Source organism: Orbicella faveolata, unplaced genomic scaffold (genome assembly GCF_042242905.1).
Source record: "Orbicella faveolata isolate gen_17 unplaced genomic scaffold, um_ofav_v1 contig_1, whole genome shotgun sequence".
Classification (NCBI taxonomy): Eukaryota; Metazoa; Cnidaria; class Anthozoa; order Scleractinia; family Merulinidae; genus Orbicella; species Orbicella faveolata.
The window spans coordinates 3,347,533-3,368,938 of NW_028301536.1; the positions used below are offsets into that span (position 1 = coordinate 3,347,533).

Consider the following 21,406-nt stretch of genomic DNA (forward strand, 5'->3'; position numbering starts at 1 on the left):
TAATCGGAAATGATGACAAAAGTTCAACCCTCCAAGTTCCTGTGCATTGCAACATGAATTGAAATGGCTCTTTTCATCGTGATGACTTCAACCCTTTTGTAGCCAAAACTGACAAGGTTAACGTCGAGATAACAACTTCTGGTCTAAAAATTTTGGTTAACTCATTTGTGACCGTTGTCCGGGTCAGGTCTGTAAGTCGTCTGAAATAGTTTCATATTTTTGCCAAAATTGAAGTGTCAGCTCACACTACAAACAATCAGTCTTTATGTTTCTGTTTACTGACCAAGCCAGTCTAAGTTTTGTTGGACGCGATTCACGAATGATTCTTCACCTCCAGGTATTGAATTGTTCATCAGAAAATCTGAGAAGGCGGACCATCATGTACTGGAGTATAAAAACGGAAAACGTAAAGTCTGTAAAATTATTTGCTTAAGTCCTGCCTTATTTTTATTCACATGGTTTTTTGCCAATCCTTATTATAACACCTTCTTAACTCAATCCCCCAGTGCCGATCGGATCACAGGGGGAAGTAACAAGCTTCAGGCTAAATTGGAAAGATGCCTTCGATTAGTTCGCGACCTCAAAGGGCCGTCAGTTGCCATTGGTGCAAATTGTTTTGCTGCATCAGTTACCAAAAGTAAACAATTTTGCTTGATCGTTCGGCTGACGAGATATTTTGCATTTTCGATTAATTTGTCTATCCTACTACACCTGATACAGTTCTATGCCCTATTCAGAGCTATGTAGAGGTCTTAATTGCAATTACATGATTCCCTTTCTCATACGATTTTATATTTCATTCAAAATCACTGATGACCTTCCCCACCTCCCTTCACCGCGTGGAACAGTCTTTTTCAGTCAGATTTCGTTTCGCACAAAAACCTCTTTATTCGTCTACCCGCACTGTGAACAGATTTTCATAAATATTGGTCGAGCAGAGCGTAGTAAAAGAAAAGGATTATCTTACGGCATCAGAATAGAAATTAATGTCTCACCGCAAAACCGATTTGAATCCCCTCAAGCCATTGTTGTGGTCAGTTGTTGGGTTTCCGCAAGAAATTAATTTGAAGCGAGTGAGTATTTGAGTCTAAACACAGGCCAAAATTTACTCGTTTGGAATTCAAGATGAAATACACGTTCTTTCCTAATTGAATAAACAAACGTAATCTTTTCAGTTTGCTCAAGCACCGGTGACGGAGATTCTTGAATGTTTGACAATAGCTTTGTTGAATTCTGTGCTTCAAGCGTGCCGTATGTAGTCAAACAGTCTGGCTTCATTTCAGAAAACCATTATTCATGATCTTTAGCGCTCAGTACGTGAAATCAACATCTATTCAACTACAGGGGGTGCTCCGAAAAAAAATAGTTTATATTGAATTCTTCGTCATCAACAACACGCAAGTGTGCTCAGATATCCGCTGTGTCACGCATTTCGTGACCGGAGAAAGCCAAGATTAACCGGAAGGTAGATAAGTATCTTATTTACCTAGATGGACCAAAAGGGAGCTGTATTTAACAACGCAGCCCACTCGTGAAACGATTACAAACAGCTGCATCTTAACAATAATTATGGTAAGCAACTTGAATATGTTGTTGCATTCCTTCAGTCGCTCGGCTATCGCTGGCAATATCGGAAACTTTTGCTCAGTTGTATTTGTTAAGAAATCTTTATGACTGCGTTTTATTTGCTTTAGGAAAAGTGCTCGTACTCAACAGCTAACGAGCGACTACCCATCAAGAGTCCAATGGTTAAGAGAAGAAAGAATGGGACAACTTCGAGCGTTAAAAATGTTCAGGTTGCCGTGTTGGGGAAAGATGGAGTAGGGAAATCAGGTAAGCCGATTGAATTCAGCACGTGCGAACAATTACACTGGGTTCTCGAGTAGCACATCAAAAACAAAGTCGCACTCTCCATAAAATCACTGATAGCGGTAGCTTTTATTTTAAAACCACAAGAACTTCACGCACTGAACTAAATATACATAACGGAAACGGCTAATATCTTAAAATGTAGCCACATGATATATTGGCATCAGGTGAGGCACAAGTCTGAGAAACGAAGCAGAACTTTAAAACAAACAACGCTCTTAACTTTCGGTGTAAATGCTGTAAATGTGACGCCTTGTTTTGTACAAGAAACCCTGCATTGGTAACGTTAATTAAAATCTCCTACTCGTCGCTGAGGAGACGTGGAAGAATTTTCAAGACAATTGTTTTCTTTTAAAAGCCGAACAGTGGGCGTCACTGTCTATCCTGTTGTGCAGAGCATTAACCGGACTTAGCTGGAGGAAGTCTGTTGTGGCGGCGACACAGGTCGAACTATTTAATTTAAAAATCTTTCAAAACAACAGTCGAGGCCTCGGGTCTAGCTCTATGTTATCATTTGAGAAAAAGTTTGTTTTCAGAAAGCACGCGGGGTCACAAAGTTATTTCAACGCATTTCTGGAGCAAATTTTCAAATTCGTTGAGTGACTGGACAACGGTTTACCAGTTTACGTGTTTCTAAATTCACAACGATTGTGTTTCTATTTAAATGAAACAGTTGGTAAGAGATTATGTGTATTTTTGCTAGAACAAAATTGACCACACTGGAATTAAGTAAGAATTCATCAGTTTAGTGTCGTAAATTTGGAAAGGTTTGACTACCACATCCGAACTGCTATCAAAAGCCCACTGTTCCAATGTGTCGGAATGGTAGAATAAAGACGTTTTTAACTACTGTTTGCCCAAAACATGTGTTTCACAGATTACAGTAAACAATATCAAGATCTTTTAAATCACCCACCGACAGCGAAACTGTATATTGTTTCTGCAAAGAGCGACTAGCGTAGGCTACAAGCCAGTAAATAAAATTAGCCACATTCAAATCGAAAACTACATGGTTAACTAAAGAAAACAGCCGGTGAAGATTACCGTTAATTGTTTTGTCGATTTTTAAAGTTTTTATTCGCTTGTTTGTGATCATCTTCTCAACCTTTCGACTTCAACACGATATATTTCCCTTGTTTGACAGTTGATACATAAGCCCAACATGAAACAAATGTAATTTATCGATATATTATAATCAAGAACAAATGTCATTGTTGGCCTTCACCGAACCGAAACTTTGACTTGATTGTATTTTCTAGTATTTCGGACGCCCGCCAAGACGATTAAAACAGTCACGAACTAGGATATTTATCAGCAGAAAATGTATCTGCTAACACTGCTTGAAAAAAATTCATCCTAAGTTACATGTACATCATAAACTCACGAATCGAGGAAACGAATACAAGGAAACCCCAAATTAAACTACTGAAGGAAAAAGCCCGGATTTAAAGTCGAATTGATCTATCTGTCTTTAGATACCCGGACTAAGCACAAGAACACAGTCTTGCCCTTTCGGTACCAAAATTAAGAGGGCGATTGTCTCTCTTAAAACCGTCCAAATTACACTGAACTTATCGCGCAAAACTTCGTTATCTCCATTTGTCTTTTGCCGACAAGCCCCTAAGCCGAAATTTCGTGTTCGAAGTTATACACGTAGATGTTTTGCAGCCAACTTATATTTTAGACAACTTGTATTAAAGTTGTTGTTGTTTTTTTTTTTTCCAATATATTTTAGCGTTTACTGTTCGAGCATTAACACGACGCTTTATTGGAGAATACGACACAACGTTAGGTAAGTTGATATAATAATTAATTGATTTAGCAGCCACTGTGTAAATTAACGACTGAGTATACGATAAACTGAGCCGGACGAGATAAGCTCTTAGTATTATCAGAAAATTATTTCCTGGATAAAGGTTAATCATCAAAGCCATCTTAATGTAGCATTGCAGACCTGTTGACTGTTAGAGTTTATTTTTCAGGGATTCCAAGGGCTTTTTTTTGTCCAAATCTATTTTCAATGAAAACAGCAACAGGGGGTTGATAAACCATTTAATAGTGGAAAAAACCACCGGATGTTAAGTGTGGTCAGTTTAGAAAAGAGAACTCTTGTAATAACTTCGGTACGGTGTAATCGTACAGGTCCAGACATGTACTCCAGGAAAACACCAGTTTGGCCTATTCAATTCCTAGTTTTGAAAAAAAAAAAAAAGCAATTCCATCTTCTTATCCCTGCACGTTTTCCCTGATTTAAGCACGGGGAATTTGGAGTTACATCAAAGCAAGGTTCTTCCATTCAGGTTTAATTTGACCTTGTTCGTGTTATTACGTAACTACTTGTCAAGTGCAAAACACTGAGATTTGTCAGAGACTCGCTAGAACAAAAAATGCTTGCAGTGCATCGCGTATTCCCAACAGGATAGCCTGACTGAATCTTTCCTCATGATCAGCTGAGTTTGTAGTTATTCCTGGGAATTTAGTTTACCTCCTGCCAAACTAGTCCAGCATTTTTCGCCCATTAGGAAGTCAGTCAAAACTCAGGTTAAAAATACAGTGGTGAATAAAATCAAGCCAACTTCCACTGGTAATAGATATTAGTAAGAAATTCAGTACCTTAAACACTAGATTAAGCGCGATTGAAAACGCACTGCGGTCATGAGATACGATTCCATATTGCATTTGTTAGTGCAAAAAGCACTCGACAAACCGGTAAAAGGTCGAACAAGACGATTTCCGTTGACAAAACACAAAAGTTATAGGGTTTCACGGGTTAATCTGGCGAATCTTGTGTGAATAGTGATGTCAACGGTTGTCGGCTGAGTTTAATTTAAAGATTCCTCGTTCTTTGCATGCAGTGGCGAAACATAGCCCTACATAACCTGTCAGTTAGTGCCGCATTTTTAGTCTCCTACTTTACAATTTGCGTAGTTTATTAATTCTGTCTGTGGTACACACTGACTTCACCCACCCAATTTTGTTTTCCTATTTCTCCCACGTCGCATCCCAAATAGTCAGAAAAGCATTAATTAGTTTCATCCTTTTAATCCATTCAAACATTGTTCTTTACATCAGTCACCTGACTAAGCCGGAAGAACTCTGGTCATATCGCTAATCCCTTATTGTTTCAAGCCTTAACTCAGCCATAACTCAGCCATTAAGCCTGTAATCATACGGAATTTTCAAAGACAAATAAAATAAATTAAATCTGTGCATGTGGGGCTTTGTTGTTCCTGCACGAAAATTACAAGTAGCATCATCTTCCTAGAGAATTTCGACGGTTTCTGCGTGCGGGTTTTGAGAAAACGTTTGCTACAATTTGATTGAACACGAAGAACAAATTGGTGTAAAACTCGCTCAGTTTTGATCGATTGAAGAATAAAAGATTGCATGTGGAATTATAGGCAGAATGCTGTAGCGAGGGACATTTGGCTCCCGGCCTTTCTTAAATTTCTTAGCTATAAGAGGATAAAAGTTTTTTGAATTAAGAGGTGGAAGAAAATCACGATTGGAGCATATACGTTTTGTTGACTACGTTGGTACCATTTGCAACAATATCATGCGGTGTAGTTTCATCGAGGTTCATTGCGGAGTTTTTGTTTAGAGAAGAGACTTTGATCGTAGTATTTTGGTTTAGGCTATCTCAGTTACAACTCTATATTTGTCGTTGGACTCTGTTTGCTTATCATTCTAGTCTACGGTGAAATCACGACTTTTTTTTTGAATCTCCACGGAAACAAAAAAAAGTGCATTGAAAAATTGGGTCTAGTCGTGAAAGCGGGGGTAAATTCACAGTGTTCGACCAAGGGGAGGGGAACTACTTTTGGTTCGAGTTATCGGGAGGTTAGAAAAATCTAGGGTTCGAGGAATTAATTCCACTGTATTATATACTTGGTTACGCGTTGATTTTGTGATAAGGAGGCAAATAATGATCACTCAGTACTCGAGGAACTTTAAGGCTTCAAGGAGTCAGGGGAGATAAGTACTTCATGTAAGAAATCAAGTCATTTCACTCGCTTCTTCGCAGAGTGCACATATCGTCATAATGTGGAGTTGGATGGTCAGTTTCTGTCTCTTGACGTTCTGGACACAGCAGGAAAGGTGAGAATCTCATCCTTTTATCCACATCACGCTGTTTTATCAATGTGGGCAATTTAGTTATCGTGGGTAGGTAAATCTGCTTGCAGTACAATATTTACAGGTTCTTTGGCTATTGGCGAAAGTATTAAAAACTTGATCATTGCATAATGCAATTCAAGGGTTTTCGTTGGCTTAGCCTTCACGGTATATTTAACAATGATTCACCGAAATGGAGGTAAATATCTATCACTTTCACCGACACTGAGGTGAATAATTGTTTTAGTATATACCACAGAAGCTGAATAATTAGCGGACCAAAACGTTATTTTATGTTTGACAAGCGGTTGGAAATTTTAAAATCTCTCGCGCCGGCTGCTCGGAGGTGGATAGTACTTGCTAATCACCTCCGAGTTAACCAATCAGAGCTCGCGAAAAGTACTATTCACTTGTGTGGTATATACTAAGAGCCATTATACCATGCTCTACTCGGTGCTACGCGTCTCGTTATCTATCTATCATCTCACATCCCACGCGCGCTCGAGGAATAACACTTAGCGTCAGTGGCTGAAACCCACGCTACGCACTGACTTAAAACGAGGTGAAGATATCTGGGATTAACCGATTCTTAGTTAACAACTGCCATTGCTGTCACCTAGGTCAAGAACTATATAGCTACATAACATTGTGGACTACATATCTGATAAAAACCTTGTGCACTTGACTCTGAAGATAGCTAATACTTATATTGTCAAAACGTCAGTCCAAATCAACATATATAACAGCACACAGTCTCACAGTCACACGTTTTGACACTTACAAGCAATATAAAGTTCGGCATTGACCCTAAACCACCAGGTTTTAAAGTTAACCAAAGTATTAATTTATCTCGTAATAAAAATGTTTTCACTGCTTGTATTTTTGTGTAGTTTGAGATTGTTCTAACTCAAAACTGAAGGACAACTGAACAATATAAATAGAAAACCTCACCGAAACGTTACAAAACTGAAATCAAAATTCTCGCTAATCCTGGAAAAAGATCGCCCAGATCTCTCACAAATCAAACCAGTATTGTGCATGTACTTCATACTACTGACTTTAGAATGTACTTTTCTATAAAATCACCAGTGTTTTCGTAAAGCAGAGTGGCATAACCAATGTCTATTTTCTGTAAACTGTAATTTAAAAGGCGGACAGCTAAAGAGAAGGCTTATAGTCCTCCTTCCCGCTTCTATACAAGGCTGTTTGCGACTGTGTGTGTAGGGTTTCTTTGTTTTTGCAGAATCACAAAGCCCCGTATTCTTTCTGACCCGTCTTCTAAATATCCTCGTATTTGCAGAACTCCTTAGAAAAGATCGATAACTGCGTTCACACTGGATCAGACCTGTTCTTCGTCCTTTACTCCACCATTGACCGAGCCTCATTCGAAGAAGCCTCTCTGCTTTGCCAATACCTTCTGAAAACCAAGAATGTTAACCCAGCCTGCCTGGTTCTTGTGGGCAACAAAAGCGACCTGAAGCATTTTAGAGAAGTCGAAGAATACGAGGGAAGATTGTTAGCTCAAGCCCTGGAGTGTGGCTTCTGCCAGTTATCAGCGTCCGAAGGATTCGATGACTCTCAAAATGTTCTTTACAACACTCTTCGGCAATTCGTGAACACGCAGAAACACGGATCACCTTCCATTAGGGTGTTTATTGACAATGTGTTAAGCCGAAAGAAGTCGATGTCGTAGTGCATGTTAGAGGGAAGCATATGATTGTATATCTGGAAATATCAATCAGTGGAGTGGCAAAATGGTTGGAAGGGGTGGTAGAGATGTGGAACGGGATGGATACTAGTGAGGTTGTTTTGATTACGCTGATCTCTCCACGCTCGCCCCCTCCTCCCAATAAGAGGGCAACCCTTCCTCTGTCCCTACCTGACTCCCTGTCCTGTCACATACATACAGTATACAGTGGAATCCCGATTTTCGAAGCCTCATTTTTTCGAACCTCCCGATAACTTGAACCAAAAGTCGTTTCCCTCTCCTCAGTCGAACGCTGTAAATTTACCCCCGATTTCTCGTACTATCCGATTTTTCGGACTAATTTTCGTTTTCCTTGGAGGTTCGAAAAATCAGGATTCCACTGTACCATAATTCGTCTAGGAGGTGAAATACAAATTAAATGGTGCGCTTTTGCTAAGAGTTATAGATGTGAGGAGAGAGAATTAGATAATTAAGTACGTTTTATATATTCGCTTTCGCTGTCGGAAAATATAGAAGTCCAACATAGATATATTTGTTTTAGTTCGTTTTGCATTTCTGAGTTACAGGTTACTGTTCCAGTTCATTGACCGTAATGGACACCTGCTAGTTTGTTGTAGGATCATAACTGTAATAAGCGTTCAACTGTAATTGCTACCTGCGATAGTCTTTTGTTAAACTGTTATCTACCTGTGTTGTTTTGAAAGTTATTAATCTTGTAAACGTTGAATTCCGTTAGAGCCAATCGAGCTTTCTGAAATGTATTAGATAATATTTAGTTAAGAATTTTTAATAGCTTTACCTAATCCTTTAGAATTGCGCTTTCGGCTTAAATAGTCGTGCCTTGTGAAATATTCTTTGGTTACATTCTGGCTGCATTCCGGTTATGTTCCGGTTGCATTTTGGTTGTGTTCTTGGATTAAAACGATATCGTTGGACCTAAGTTCTGAGTGCTGTTGACGTCTCTCAAGGTAATTCCCTGTAACAGATCCGGTACTGATCCCCGCGGCAAGAGAATTTCCCAGGTTTTTACAGAAGTGCTTTCCCAGGCCAAAAAACCTATTATCACAGTGGTGGAGTATCTAGACGACAAAGCTTTCTTGTATACGTACATAAATACCTGCCGGGGTTTCGAGAGGTAGATAACAAACAAATTTTAATAACTTAGTTAGCCGCGACAAAACGAATTTCTCTAACGGGATCGGAGGGGGGGGGGGGTTGAGGTAGCAATTCTGGAAAATTTGGTGTATTTATTAACTTTCAAAATGTTAAAATATGATGTTTAACAGTGTTTTTTAAGGGATTTAACTATACCATAAAACTCAAACTGATAAAAATTAGAGCCAGCTTACACAATAAAATGGTTACCTGATTATACTTGGTGTGATGTATTTGTCGTTTGTTTGTGAGCTTGTTTTATTTCAACTGATGTGGAGACGGTATCGGGAGAACATAAACTGGAAAACATGTGGAGGTTGAAGATACAAGACTCAACCCGCTGGTATTGACCTAGGGTTGCTAAGCAACAGGAATTCTCTAAATGCACCATCATGACGTCAGAACCACTGGAATGTTTTCCACTGCTCGGGAATTAATTTGTTATTTTATGCGTCTTTTATTTCGGTTGCCTCAGTGGGAGATTTTTGAAAATAATCCTTTACCATTACTGCAAGGTCAGTCACTCTAACCGGATTCGTCTTCCAAACCAGAGGGTGAACGGAATAGGTACGGAAGAGGGCAGTGTATTATAGTAAGGCAATTTTTTTTTATCTTTGATCCATGGTGACAACAGTTTAACAAAAGTAACAACGTCAAACTGTAAAGGAAAAAGATCTGCTGCAATTTTGTCGGGGAAGTATCGAATTTACCTTATTATTACTTATTTTCGCGAGACTAATTTTCGCGATTTAACAAAATTCGCGAAATTAAGGCCCGCGAAATCATCCTCATCATCTGACTGATCTTGCTGAATTAGTTCCTTTAATACTTCCTCAGCACAGTCGTCAAATTTGCCATCGGCATCTGGCTCCCTGTAGTTTTCTGTGATCAGCTGCTTGAGCCTCTTCATGATGGCTTCATTCTTCTCAGAAGAATAAAATACAGAAATGGAAGTTTAAAAACGAGCGACCTAATTCGGAAAATTTAACTACCTTCAAGTGAAAAACGGTGATTCGTTAAAATTGCGAAATTTAAGTCCCGCGAAATATTTCTATTCCAAATTTACGAAATTAAGGTCGCGCGAAAATAAGTGATAATAAGATATTTAAAGTCATGATGTGTTATGTATACAGGAAACGAACGAAGCAAATTAAAAGAACAGCTGTAACTAGGCAAGATGTTGCATGGTTCTTCTTGGGGGGGGGGGGGTTGTTTTGCTTGCCCTGCCGGCTATTCTTCCTTCTGTGATTTCTTCCTTTTTTACCCAAAATAAGGGGGGAGGGTCGGGTCCCCCGGGCCCCTCCCCTAGATCCCCAACTGCAAACGTGAGCCGGATGGGGATCATTAACCTGCATCTAAAACGCCTTTTTGTTGGATGATTTTGGAAGTTAAAACCTTACTGCATGCTAAATTTGGTTGCATAGCCACTTACTTCTTTAAAAACATAACTAATAAATTATTTTTACCAAGAAAAGTCTTTGACCCAGCCCTTATATATTGCTCCAAAGTAAACTGAAACACGCGAGATTACATTTGGAGGCGACTTTCTCTTTACCTGTTCTTCTCGCCGGTTTGTCACTTTTGTTTAGCCCCGCATGGAAGAGAAATCTGGCTAAATCTGCCTTTTTCGCAGGCAAGTCGAAGGATTTTCCGTCTGGTTCCTTTCTCCTCTGTTGACACTCCTTAGATAAGATCAAGAACCTCAATGTCAGATCCAAGGAGGGATTGACCATGATCCATATCGGCTGCGTGTGTTTTCGCCCAAGCTGATGTCGACAACAAAATAGATCTGACATAATTAGAATGAACTTGCTATGTAGCTATGGTGACGGGAAAGCTGTTTACAAGCTTAACTTCTCGATGCATTCTCGCAAGTTATTTTTATCAACAAATGTTTGTTTGATTACTTAAGAAGCCAGCGACAGATTTTCAGGCAAAATACGTAGCCGTCTACGCAAACACTCAAAGGGTTGGAAAAAAATATTTCTCTTGGCTATTTCACCAGCGTAACAAAGCCGATTTGAAAAAATAAACAAGCACAACCCATTGAAAATACCAGATTATGATAAACTTAAAGAACGATAACAATTGCTATAACTGTGATTTTGCGCTATTGCTATTTGTGAGGAACGCAGAGTATCTAATGATATCTAAAGTTTTTTTTTTTCCGTCGCAAGGGGTTGCAAGGGCAAGTGTTATCGTGGTTTAAAATGGTGCCTTCGTCATAAAGGATGTCAGACAAAGATAACATGATAACAGAGTCTAGAAATTGAGGCATGCCTGACTGGACTGCTTTGATAGCCACTCCTTGACTCGAAAATAAAACAAAAACAGAAGTGTTTGCCTCTTGTTTGTTTGTTTTACACACATAAACCGTATTTTAGAAGTTTCCTGTCTAACAAGTCTACGTTGATTTTAATTCAGCGGGAGACTATATCGGAATTTAACCACAGTTTCCCCATGTCCGTCTTTAGTTGTTCAGGTCGCTATCTCTCGCTACTGTTTTCTGTGCCACTCAGCAGGGCATCGCTCTGGATACGTGCCCTGTAGGTCGTCGAGTTACGGAAAAGAGGCCTATAAAAAGACGGCAGACTGCTTCCGTACATATTCCTCAGAGTGTACTGAATTCACCATGTCGAACTGGATGTTTAAGAGTGTGAGGCGAAGACAACTTAACCTGGTAAGGCACGGTTCTTGTGATATTTCAGGATCGCTCGCTGATGTACAATACATAATCACATTTATACGTAGCTTCTTTTAAATTATCTACAGGTTATTCACAATCGAAACTATATCTTCTAAACAAAATCGGCCCTGATTCCATGATAAGCACTGCAGTAATTGCAATCAGGAATTGAATTACATCTGCGTTTTGAAAGTCTCCGGCTAAAGGCTTTAAGACATCCGTTAGAAATTTGGGACGAAATATTTTTGGGGGACATATTAGCAGAGGATACTCGAGGAAACACGTGTGTATTTGAGGGGAGTAAGCATATGGCCTCGAATACTGACTCAGCGAAAAACGAGACCACAGAAAATCAACGTGGGAAGGGTTTTCAGAGGAGCTTGGTTTTGAAGCATGGTACCAACGCTTATTTCAGAGAGTACTATCGATTTTCAGCATCGTCATTAATTCCAGTCCCCCAACTAGGACATAGGGCCTTAATCTCTAATTCTATCAGTAGCTCATCCATAATGTGAGCACTATACGAAATTCAAGGTTTCGTCGATATGCAATTCTTTGTCATCAGAAAATGTTAGAAATGATAAGATTTGGCTTTGAGTTTCTACAGACAGCTTAAGTAAAAAACAGAAAGGGTTAAAATGAAGTCAACTGTGCATGCGCAGAGCATACAGTCGGCTTCTTAATATTCTCCAACGAGAACCATGTGGTATACTTACACTGATGTTCTGGAACCTTCGGAATGCTGTATGTTTGCCAGTTTATTTGTGCGGATAAAAAGTTCCCGTGTTTCTCAACGGAAGGAACTAAAGTTACCTTACAGGTGTTAGCGATATTTGTTTATAGTTGTCAAGGAAGTTCCCTCTTTGCCGGTTAATAACAATGAGAAAAGCGAATTATCTCCTCTGTAATAACCACTGAGAATAACATCAACACTGAAAGCTTTTAGTAAAGGCCCAGAAACGGAAAAAGTGCATTTATTGCAAGGATATTCAATAAGGAAGTGCGTCTGTTTCATACCTGAGATAAGGACCTGTATGACTCATGGCGTTAACATCTAAGAGGTTGTTATGGAAAGCGTTAATATATCAGTAAACATTTCATAAGTGTGTATCACTCTTGGCTCAAAACGTGTTATGAAAATGATCTGAATACCTGATAGCGATTCATCAATTTCCAATTGCGGATAGGTGCAAGCCGAAAAGGAAACCACAATGGTCGGTGAACAAGAGTCGTGGCAAAGGAGCTCTGTTGTGTTCTGTTGAAATTAGACTTGGTAATAAGATTATCATGACTTTCAGTAGTGATAATTGGTGCATACTCGGCTAAACCTATTAACACGTTAGAAATCATACAAAAAGCTTTCGTTGTGCACTGATTCAATTGTTAGACAAAACATTTCCGGTGCAATCCCACTTTTTACCCAATCGCGACCACAGCAAAATTCGATCTGTCTGTATCTGGCTGGCTTTGAATTAACTACTATGCAGAAATAATAGGCCAATTCCGATATATTATAATTCTAACTTGGCTCCGAGGCTAAGGGGAATAAAATAAAATAAATTAATTATTCATCCCTCAACCTCGATGCGATTTCTTTTGTTTTACTCCCCTACACTTCGGAGCCAAGTTAGAATTTTAATATGTCGGAATTGGCCTATTAAACAAGGGAAAATGCCTCATCTCATAGAAAAGAAATTTAGTTCTAATTCACTTATATTACTGCTGATTACTCCTCTTTCAAAATGTAGAAAACATCACATCATTTTGAATACTGTCCGTGCTCCAACAATTTTCTTTTGTTAGTACCCTGCCCTCTTGTGATACTGTAAAACATACAAGCAGCAGTGTAAATATACGTGACGAGTTTGTTTATCAGAATTATTCCTCCTGAAGCTGGGAATATACAGCTATTAGCTTAAGTGAGTTTTCAAATTTTATCGGGATGCAAAACATGCTTTTCTCTGAATGGTCAAAAACAAAACAGCCTATCACGCGAGGGCTAAAGTTGCTATTTATAATTGATGAGATATCGATCTATGTAGAGCACCAGATCTGATCACAAAGAATAATCTCTCTACTCGCATTTAAAGGAACGGTTTCTTTATAAGTAAAGAAAGAGAGAGAATTTCAATTTATAAATCATCGATTTGTTGTTAAAAGTTTTTAGCCTTGAAAAGTGCCCTCTTGAAATGTCTGTGGACAGTAAAATATTCTGCATGTTCTTTACAAGGAAATGGAAACACAGAAGGGATCTATTGAAAACAAAGAAGAGAATTTTTCGAGTGACTTATTGTCCTGTTGATTTGTGATTCGTGCATGCCACATTTTTTTTCGTTATGTTAAACCCACATGCGGAGTGTTGCGGAAATTCGAAATAGAAACAATGTAAACAACGAGACACGCGAGCGAGTCATTTTCAACTGGTCACGATAACCTTGGGACAACTAAACTCTTTTGACCGGGGTGTGGGGGAAACTGTGGGAAAGAAAAATGTTATTTTACAATTAACTAATCTTCAAATTGGCTTAGTAATCAAACGAGAACCTACACTGGAAGAAAAATATCGAGCTCGAGTGAATGCGCACAAATTGATGTGTATCCCTAAGCTGAAATTAGGCACATCATTTCCACCGCAGAGTGAGTCGAACGATAATTGATGAAGATGGCAGCCTTGTGCAACACTGAATGGTCCAGTATGGAGAAGACATTATTTATCAAATCGTTTTCAAGGACAAGACATGGAAAATGACGGAACTCAGTCTTGTTAAGGGTTTAATTTTTTTTTAGATCAACAGTGTTCGTTCGTGACGCCGAGAAACGTAGCATTTGTAAACATTTATACCAAACAGACATTGCTTTCGTGTTACTAGTGCCAGTCCTAAACTGCGCATAATTCTGCGCGTTTCATGAAGACATACGCTCCAAAAATTCGAGGACTCTGAAGACAAAAAGAGGAAAAAAAAAAAACAAGAAAACTGAACTTGAAGGAAATCAATGACAAGTTTCAGTAGCTAGGACGGCAACCCATTTGATAATTTCCGTTAATGTGTTTTCCGTTTATTGAATATATGAAAATATATTTCTTAGGTCTTCTTAGCGTATATCATTCTATAATCCAGAACATCTGCTGTTTACTTCAGTCTTTCGTCCGCGTATGAAAACCATAAGCACAGTTATGTTCTTCCTGCAAACAAACAAACAAACTGGACTTGGAATGGTAAGCAAAGTAATTTAGGATTGGTAGTAGCTTCAATTTAATGTGTTCCAAAATGCAAATTTAGCGCCACAGAAACGGGTTTTAATTAACGGCCAGTAGTTCGACTGTTAAACAACTCAGCTTGTAGAAAATGTATACTCTGCCTTCCCTTAAAAGAAAACGTAATGAAAAAACAAAATCAGCACTGTAGTTTCATATGAAGTGTTAACTTGGATTTCCAATGCGGAGCGGACTGCAGGTATTTTCAGTAAGGAATTTTCCCTTTGGGAGTGACGGTATGACAAAGGAGGGTGACTATCATTCCAAAACAGTGTGGACGTGACTTGCAGGCTGACTAACACACAGAACCAGCGACGAATATAGAATTTTTATCTCTATCAAGGATCAAAAAACCTACGGAGAGAAAAAAACATCACTGAAGAACATACAACAACCGGAACTACTTGAGAGTGAAGTGTCTTGACGAGCAAATACCACGCATGCTTCGATCGTTCGTTTACTTGCGAAGTAGCGTAAACAATTTTTTTTTCCCGCAGCTTTGTGCGTACTGTAATAACGAACATAGAGCCATTCCTATTGTAATCTTTGTTCGAGTGCGAAACAATTAATACCAAATAACGTTATTTCAGCTTCATAATTTTAATTTAGGCTTTGTTCAGCTTATGAGTTCTTAATGTTGGAGAACAAAGAAAGACAAAAGAGAGCTGCAAATACAGTGTTGGTACCTTCATTAAAGGGCACAATCGAATTGTTTTCGTATTCCAAGATTCCCTACCCAAGCTAAAGATTTCCTTGCACTGAATTTTTATTTTCAGGAATGCCAGTCAGATATTTCCCGATATTTCGTCATCAGTCAATCAAGTCCTTGATTTTTTTTTTTATAATTGAACCAGTAGCACCATTCCCTTGTGTGTCAACAAATATTATTTTCTTGGCAACCGAAAGGCTCCTTCTACCTAGTGGCCGTCTTGTACGTGACGAAACCGGGTACATTTCGTAAATATTTTTAGTCAAAATTGCACGGAAAATGATAACCCTCGAGAGCACTTTCATTTGCTTATAAAAAACAAATCGATCAAAAGTCTTGCGTCCATGATATCTTTATGTACCTCTGCAGAAAATGCAAACGACGATCAAATGAAAAGATAGAGCGTACATAATGTTGTAAGCCCATAAAATTCTTAACTGTGTTTGTCACAGTGATAACCTTCATAGGTCACGTCTTGTAGCGCTTATACGCAAGCAGACTTCCGTGGCCACGCGGGGGTCAACAAGCCAATGATATATCACTACTGATTGACGTCAATGCGACCGTTGACTATAAAGCGAAATATAATTGAACGGTAAATTATTACTGTATGCAGTTTGATAACGAAACATCACGGGCTAGTAAAATCTGCCTTGGAGTAAACAACGTTTACAGAGATACATAAAGGACTGACATTTGAAAACGGTATGATCTCTTTGCAACGTAACACTCGTCGATTAATTCCTTGTCCCAGATTTTGAGAGATACTTCACGAAGGTGGAAACCCTGAGATTTTATCAGCGGGTATACGGAGTTGAAAAGATCTTTTACAATTAGCAGCTATTTTTGTTTACATCTTTTCTCGCATGTCCTTGTTTTTACAAATTCTACGACATAAGTTAAACGAGATTGCGGAAACCGAATGTATTTCAGGTTACATGAAGTGAAGCCATTTTGATTAAATGCTGATATTTTGGATAATGACATTTCAATTACTCGCTAGGTGTATTTCCATTTTGAAAGTGTTCTTCACAGTGGGACATTGATTTGAAGATTAAATTTGTAAATTGCAGTTTTGTGACCCGTGGAGATCACATTTTATTTCCACGATACTTCAGTTAGCTTTCTTTTATAACCTCTTATTTCTCCACGAACGCGGCAAGCTGTGTGAGGTGATAAATGCTCTCAATCAACCATCATCATTCATTGTAAGAAAGATACCCGATTATAAAAAGATTTTATTCGGTACACTTCACTGCATCACTAACATTAGTTCTATTTTGTTTCCAGGACCGATCCATGGAAAGCTTGTCCCTACCAGCGAACCATAACACTCAAACAAAGCCTCGATCAGTAGGCGGAAACACCACGACCAACTTAAAAAGTTTTCGCTCTGTGGTTTTAGGAAAGGATGGCGTAGGAAAATCAGGTATTTTGAGATTCGAAAGGCAAATATGTCACGTTCTGACGTTAGAGCCGAGCATGTTTGTTTATGTTTGAAGCTCTCAGCTTGCCGTCAAACAAAGCTTTTTTATCTCACAAAAAAGACACCGATCATGAGTATATTAATTTCCATTGGTGTAAGTCACGTTTCAATTAGGCCAGTAATACCTATTCAATTAGTTTTAAACGTGCCGTTTAGAGCGAGAAAAGGGGATGGTTGATCAACCATATCAAAATAAACGTTTACGTGCTTCCCTAGACAGTGTTTTTCAGACAGAAAAACTTCTTAAATTCCCTAGGGCGACATGTGAAAGCTCACTATCATCGATTGTAATGACAGTCACGTATCAAAAATTACCTTAGAAGATTTCTTAGCATCTTACTGAAGGAATGGAAGCTTCGTTTTGATCTGTAACACACTGCACTGCGATGCGGCTCCAAAAAAAGTTTCAAAACAGCCTTAATTACGTTTTTTCGGGATCGAAAAATCTGAAAAACCATTGCGTGCGCTTTTTCCTGGCGAGTAAATTGGGGAAAGGTCGTAGCACATGACCCCCCAAAAATCTGTTTTTATGATAACATTTCCTTAAAAAGAACGTTCAATCCCTATCTATTCTCGTGTACTCCAGCAATCATTAAGTTTAGCGTTACAACCGTAATACTTTAACTCATCACCGGAAACGTTTCACACATGCATGGAGGAACATAAACATTCGACATGAAAAACTGTCAAAAATCCGAAAGATGCGTTCGTGACCACTGACATATGAAAACATCTCTTGTGCATTAGGTCGTGATAATTTCCGTAAAAGGAAATACGCACCGTAGAAAGCAAACAGATAAGAAAAATAAACTATTCAACTTACGCAGGAATGAAATTCCAGTAAATCTTCTGCCGAAAGTTCACGAAGGCTTTCATAACAACTGAAACTTAGCTGAAAGAACGCGGAACTTCGTGAAGGTTTGGTGACTGATAGCCTGATGGCATCTTTTCCACAACAAATATAACAGCGATTCAAAAGATTTTTGCGTAGTGGGAGAGGATTCGTTTTGTGCACAGTAGCGCTTGTTTGCTTTTGTATTAGATAGTTGTTCAAGAATGAAGTGTATGTACTTTGCATTGAATTAGAGTGCGCCTGTCTCGTAACTTTCCACGGGTAGACTGGGGTTATTTCCCGGGGGGGGGAGGGGGAGAGGGAGAACTCGCATATAAAAAGGACAAGAGAAAGAAACCCTTAGCGATACCAAGACCCTGTTTTGTGAACATGGCTTGAAATTTTTTTCACCCCTTGAGGTACCAATTCTTAAACGACACGTTAGCTGAGCAGACAAAACCTATTTCGGGTCAATACCCTAAAAGGTATTGTGAAAGCTGCCGCTGTGGACCTTTTTAGGCCGAGCACCCGAAGAGGTGCCAAACCTTCTCTCTTAACTCCTAAAAGGTGCCACGAGCACCCCCCGTCTTTTTTTACATGGGAGTCTTCCCGGGGATAATGCACTGTTGTTTTAAAATAGGGGATAGAGAGATGGCGGGGGGGTGGGGGGGTGGGGGGGGGGTAAAGAAGACTTTGCACTTCACTTGTTTGCGCCAGCCAAGCCCCAAAAAGATAACTCGAGGGCCTGTTTTTTCGCGGGTGTTGTGTAACACGCACGTGCAAGGGAAATACAGCTTTGGCACCGCTGCACACGATAATTCAATTGTGGGGGGAAAACGACGCTTTTATGTTGCCTGCCAGCATTCCTGAACACAAGTTCACATTATTCTTGCTATTTTTGAATTATGCTGATGTTCATGAAGTGCCCAAGGGCAGTTCAGTTTAGCTTACAAAGCACTTAAAAATTATTTTTAAAAATTAACCACGAATTGATTTTCTTATTTTCCCAGTGGAATGACTTTTTCTCCCTTTTATCTTCACAGCCTTTACTGTCAGGCTTCTCACAAAGCGATTCATTGGGGAATACGACAGGACATTAGGTAATAAAGAGTAAAGAACTTTAACAAAATCCTCTCAAAAAAAAGCCTACAGAACTGAAATGTATGAAATCTGTAAGGAAGAAATTGAATGCTGCAAGAGCTTCAAATTTCTAAACAAAATTTTCCAAGAGTCACTTACTGTCCGCTCTAGAATCGATAAGGCTGTAGGCACAATATTCAGGCACTCTGGCGTGCTTTACATACACTCCCGCCATCGAGTCTTTTGGCGAACCAAATAAGAAGAATCATGGCGAATTTAACGAGCTACTTGTCTTACTCTGAATTAAGTTGACAGAATCTGAAATAAAATGTTTGTGCTTTTACTAATTTACTTATCTTTCTTCTTCTACCTATCTCTAGAGGAAACTTATCGCCACCGAGTTGAAGTGGATGGCCAGAAAATTCTGTTAGAAATCCTGGACACTGCAGGGCAAGTAAGTGTGATAGTAATTTGCAATATACATTGACTCAGAGCTGAGATCACGGAATCCTTTTCCAGAAATAGAAAATTTTCATTCGATCCCTTACAGTCGAACAATTATCCTAGAACAAGCATTTGCTATGCATTACGTTGCTTTTACTACAATCGCAATAATTGTTTCACCTGGTCTAACTCCAGCAATACAGTTTAGTCTACGCCTAGAATGAAGTCAAAATGCTTTGAGAGTCCCGTTAAACCTAGATCCAGTCTTAAACCAGTTTTAACACAAAGTTCGCTTAAATAACCAACCCTTTGACTTCTAAATGATGTACCCCCGTTTTGCGCCATATTTTGCATGATTTTTTTAATGATCATGCTCCTTTAAAAATTTCATTTGGTGATTTGACACCGGTTGCCATGACCACCAACGAAAAATAGGAGACCACTAACCGACTTGTTTAATGTTGCAGAATTCTGTCGAGAAAATCGACGCGTGTTCTTCAGCAGACGTCTTCTTTGTCCTGTACTCGACCACTGATCGATCGTCCTTCAAGGAAGCAGCCCTCATCATCAGATACCTGCTCGAGACACGAAATGTTGCTCAATCAGCGATATTTTTAATAGCGACAAAAAAAGACCTTAAATATGAACAAGATGTGACGGAGTATGAAGGAAGACTACTTGCTATGGATCTAGGATGCGAGTTTTATATCATTTCAAGTTCCGAAGGTTTTGATGGCACACAGGATGTACTGCGAGGCTCGCTACGGTTCACTTTGAATAACAAGAACGGCAGTGGTTCTAGATCGCCATTGATGACGCGAGTTAAGAAGGGGCTAAAGCAACACAGATCGCAATCACATGGCACTAATCAGCCGCAAGTTATTGAAAGCAGAGAAAGAACTTCCACTCTTTAACATGACGATGAATATCTTGAACAAGATGAAAAACTTCAGCCATATGGCTTGTTCTCATTTGTGTCAAAAATTAAAACAGTTCCAGTACTGGTATAGGCCTGGATGGTCTTCATAACACATGAGGTGTAATGAAAGCCAAATCACGACGTCCAACGTCAGTGGTGCCAACGCACGAGGTATCAAAAAGAACATCTGCCCTCTCAAATTATTGAAGCATTTTTGCGGTGTATACCAGCGCACTGAAACCCACAGGCATGGATGTCGTATGAACAAGATAAGATTTTCTAAACAATGTAAGCCACATGCGACTCAAAAAGTGCAGAGAATTAACTTCGGTGCGTTGCTAAACCTAAGAAAGAGAGGACGTTTACGGACATAAGATGACCACAACAATATGTGTACCAGTAATATCCCAATAGCTGTAAATTAACCAATAAACACTCGAGCATCCAACGCGCTCGTTAAATTTAAGAGGATTGAGCGTTTAACTCTTTCAGCGACAAATTGGACATCCATATTCGACCTACAAACCTTGATTCATTTGTCATAATATAACTTTAACGACTGAATTTGTGTCTTGAATGGTCAGTTTAATTTTTATTATCGGGTTCTTTAGTCATTCTGATGCTATGTAAAGAATTATCTCGATTTAACACTCCTGTTGGCGGAAGGGATAATGCAGCATAACATATATCGATTTGTACATAACCCAGGCGGGCCAAATATTTATGGCAATATATATATATAATCTTAAATGTACTAGTCTAAGGTATTGTTAAGCTATGTTCTCGTCCTTCTTTGCATTCTATTTAATTCTTAGATGTTTCTAACTTATTAGAGCTCAGAGAGATCTGTTCAAAATAAATCAAAACAATTCAGCATCCCTGTGTCCATTACCTCTTTCCTCCCTTGAGATGAAGAGGCGCGGTGTCCTCATCGTTAGTGCGCACGCCTCCGGATCGAGCGGTCCCGGATCGAGCACCAGCCGGGGACATTCTGTTCTGTTCTCGGGCATGACGCTTTACTCTCACAACGCCACTCCCCACCAAGGTGTACAAATGGGTACCGGCGACGTCAATTCTGGGAGGTAATATAACCAGCATCCCATTCAGGGGGGGGGGGGGGGAGGATGCTCCTTGTCGCTTCATGGTACA

At 39.3% G+C, this 21,406-nt stretch overlaps 2 protein-coding genes and 2 long non-coding RNA genes across 5 annotated transcripts; 2 read left to right on the forward strand and 2 right to left on the reverse strand.

The window, feature by feature from the left end:
• The first annotated feature begins 1,165 nt into the window (after positions 1-1,165).
• Positions 1,166-8,131, forward strand: LOC110052463 (ras-related and estrogen-regulated growth inhibitor-like). The gene is made up of 5 exons (XM_089285259.1): positions 1,166-1,572; positions 1,695-1,833; positions 3,605-3,661; positions 5,894-5,967; positions 7,283-8,131. Exons 1-5 carry the CDS (start codon positions 1,570-1,572, stop codon positions 7,673-7,675), a joined length of 666 nt encoding a protein of 221 aa, XP_089141385.1. The 5' UTR covers positions 1,166-1,569; the 3' UTR covers positions 7,676-8,131.
• Positions 8,132-8,221: 90 nt separating this feature from the next.
• On the reverse strand, positions 8,222-11,428 carry LOC149117739 (uncharacterized). The gene is made up of 2 exons (XR_016206148.1): positions 10,401-11,428; positions 8,222-9,767 (listed from the first exon to the last, which is right to left on the reverse strand). It is a non-coding gene; the product is annotated as an uncharacterized LOC149117739 (long non-coding RNA).
• Positions 11,396-21,133, forward strand: LOC110052403 (ras-related and estrogen-regulated growth inhibitor-like). Of its 2 annotated transcripts, none has more exons than XM_089285249.1 (5): positions 11,396-11,525; positions 16,787-16,925; positions 18,858-18,914; positions 19,275-19,348; positions 19,806-21,133. In XM_089285249.1, exons 1-5 carry the CDS (start codon positions 11,478-11,480, stop codon positions 20,250-20,252), a joined length of 765 nt encoding a protein of 254 aa, XP_089141375.1. In that variant the 5' UTR covers positions 11,396-11,477; the 3' UTR covers positions 20,253-21,133. The 2 variants fall into 2 exon arrangements, with proteins under 2 accessions (XP_089141375.1, XP_020614186.1); XM_020758527.2 differs by lacking the exon at positions 11,396-11,525 and adding an exon at positions 16,082-16,201.
• LOC149117740 (uncharacterized) lies at positions 14,303-17,467 on the reverse strand. Its single transcript, XR_016206147.1, has 2 exons — positions 17,298-17,467; positions 14,303-14,715 (listed from the first exon to the last, which is right to left on the reverse strand). It is a non-coding gene; the product is annotated as an uncharacterized LOC149117740 (long non-coding RNA).
• Positions 21,134-21,406: the final 273 nt, after the last annotated feature.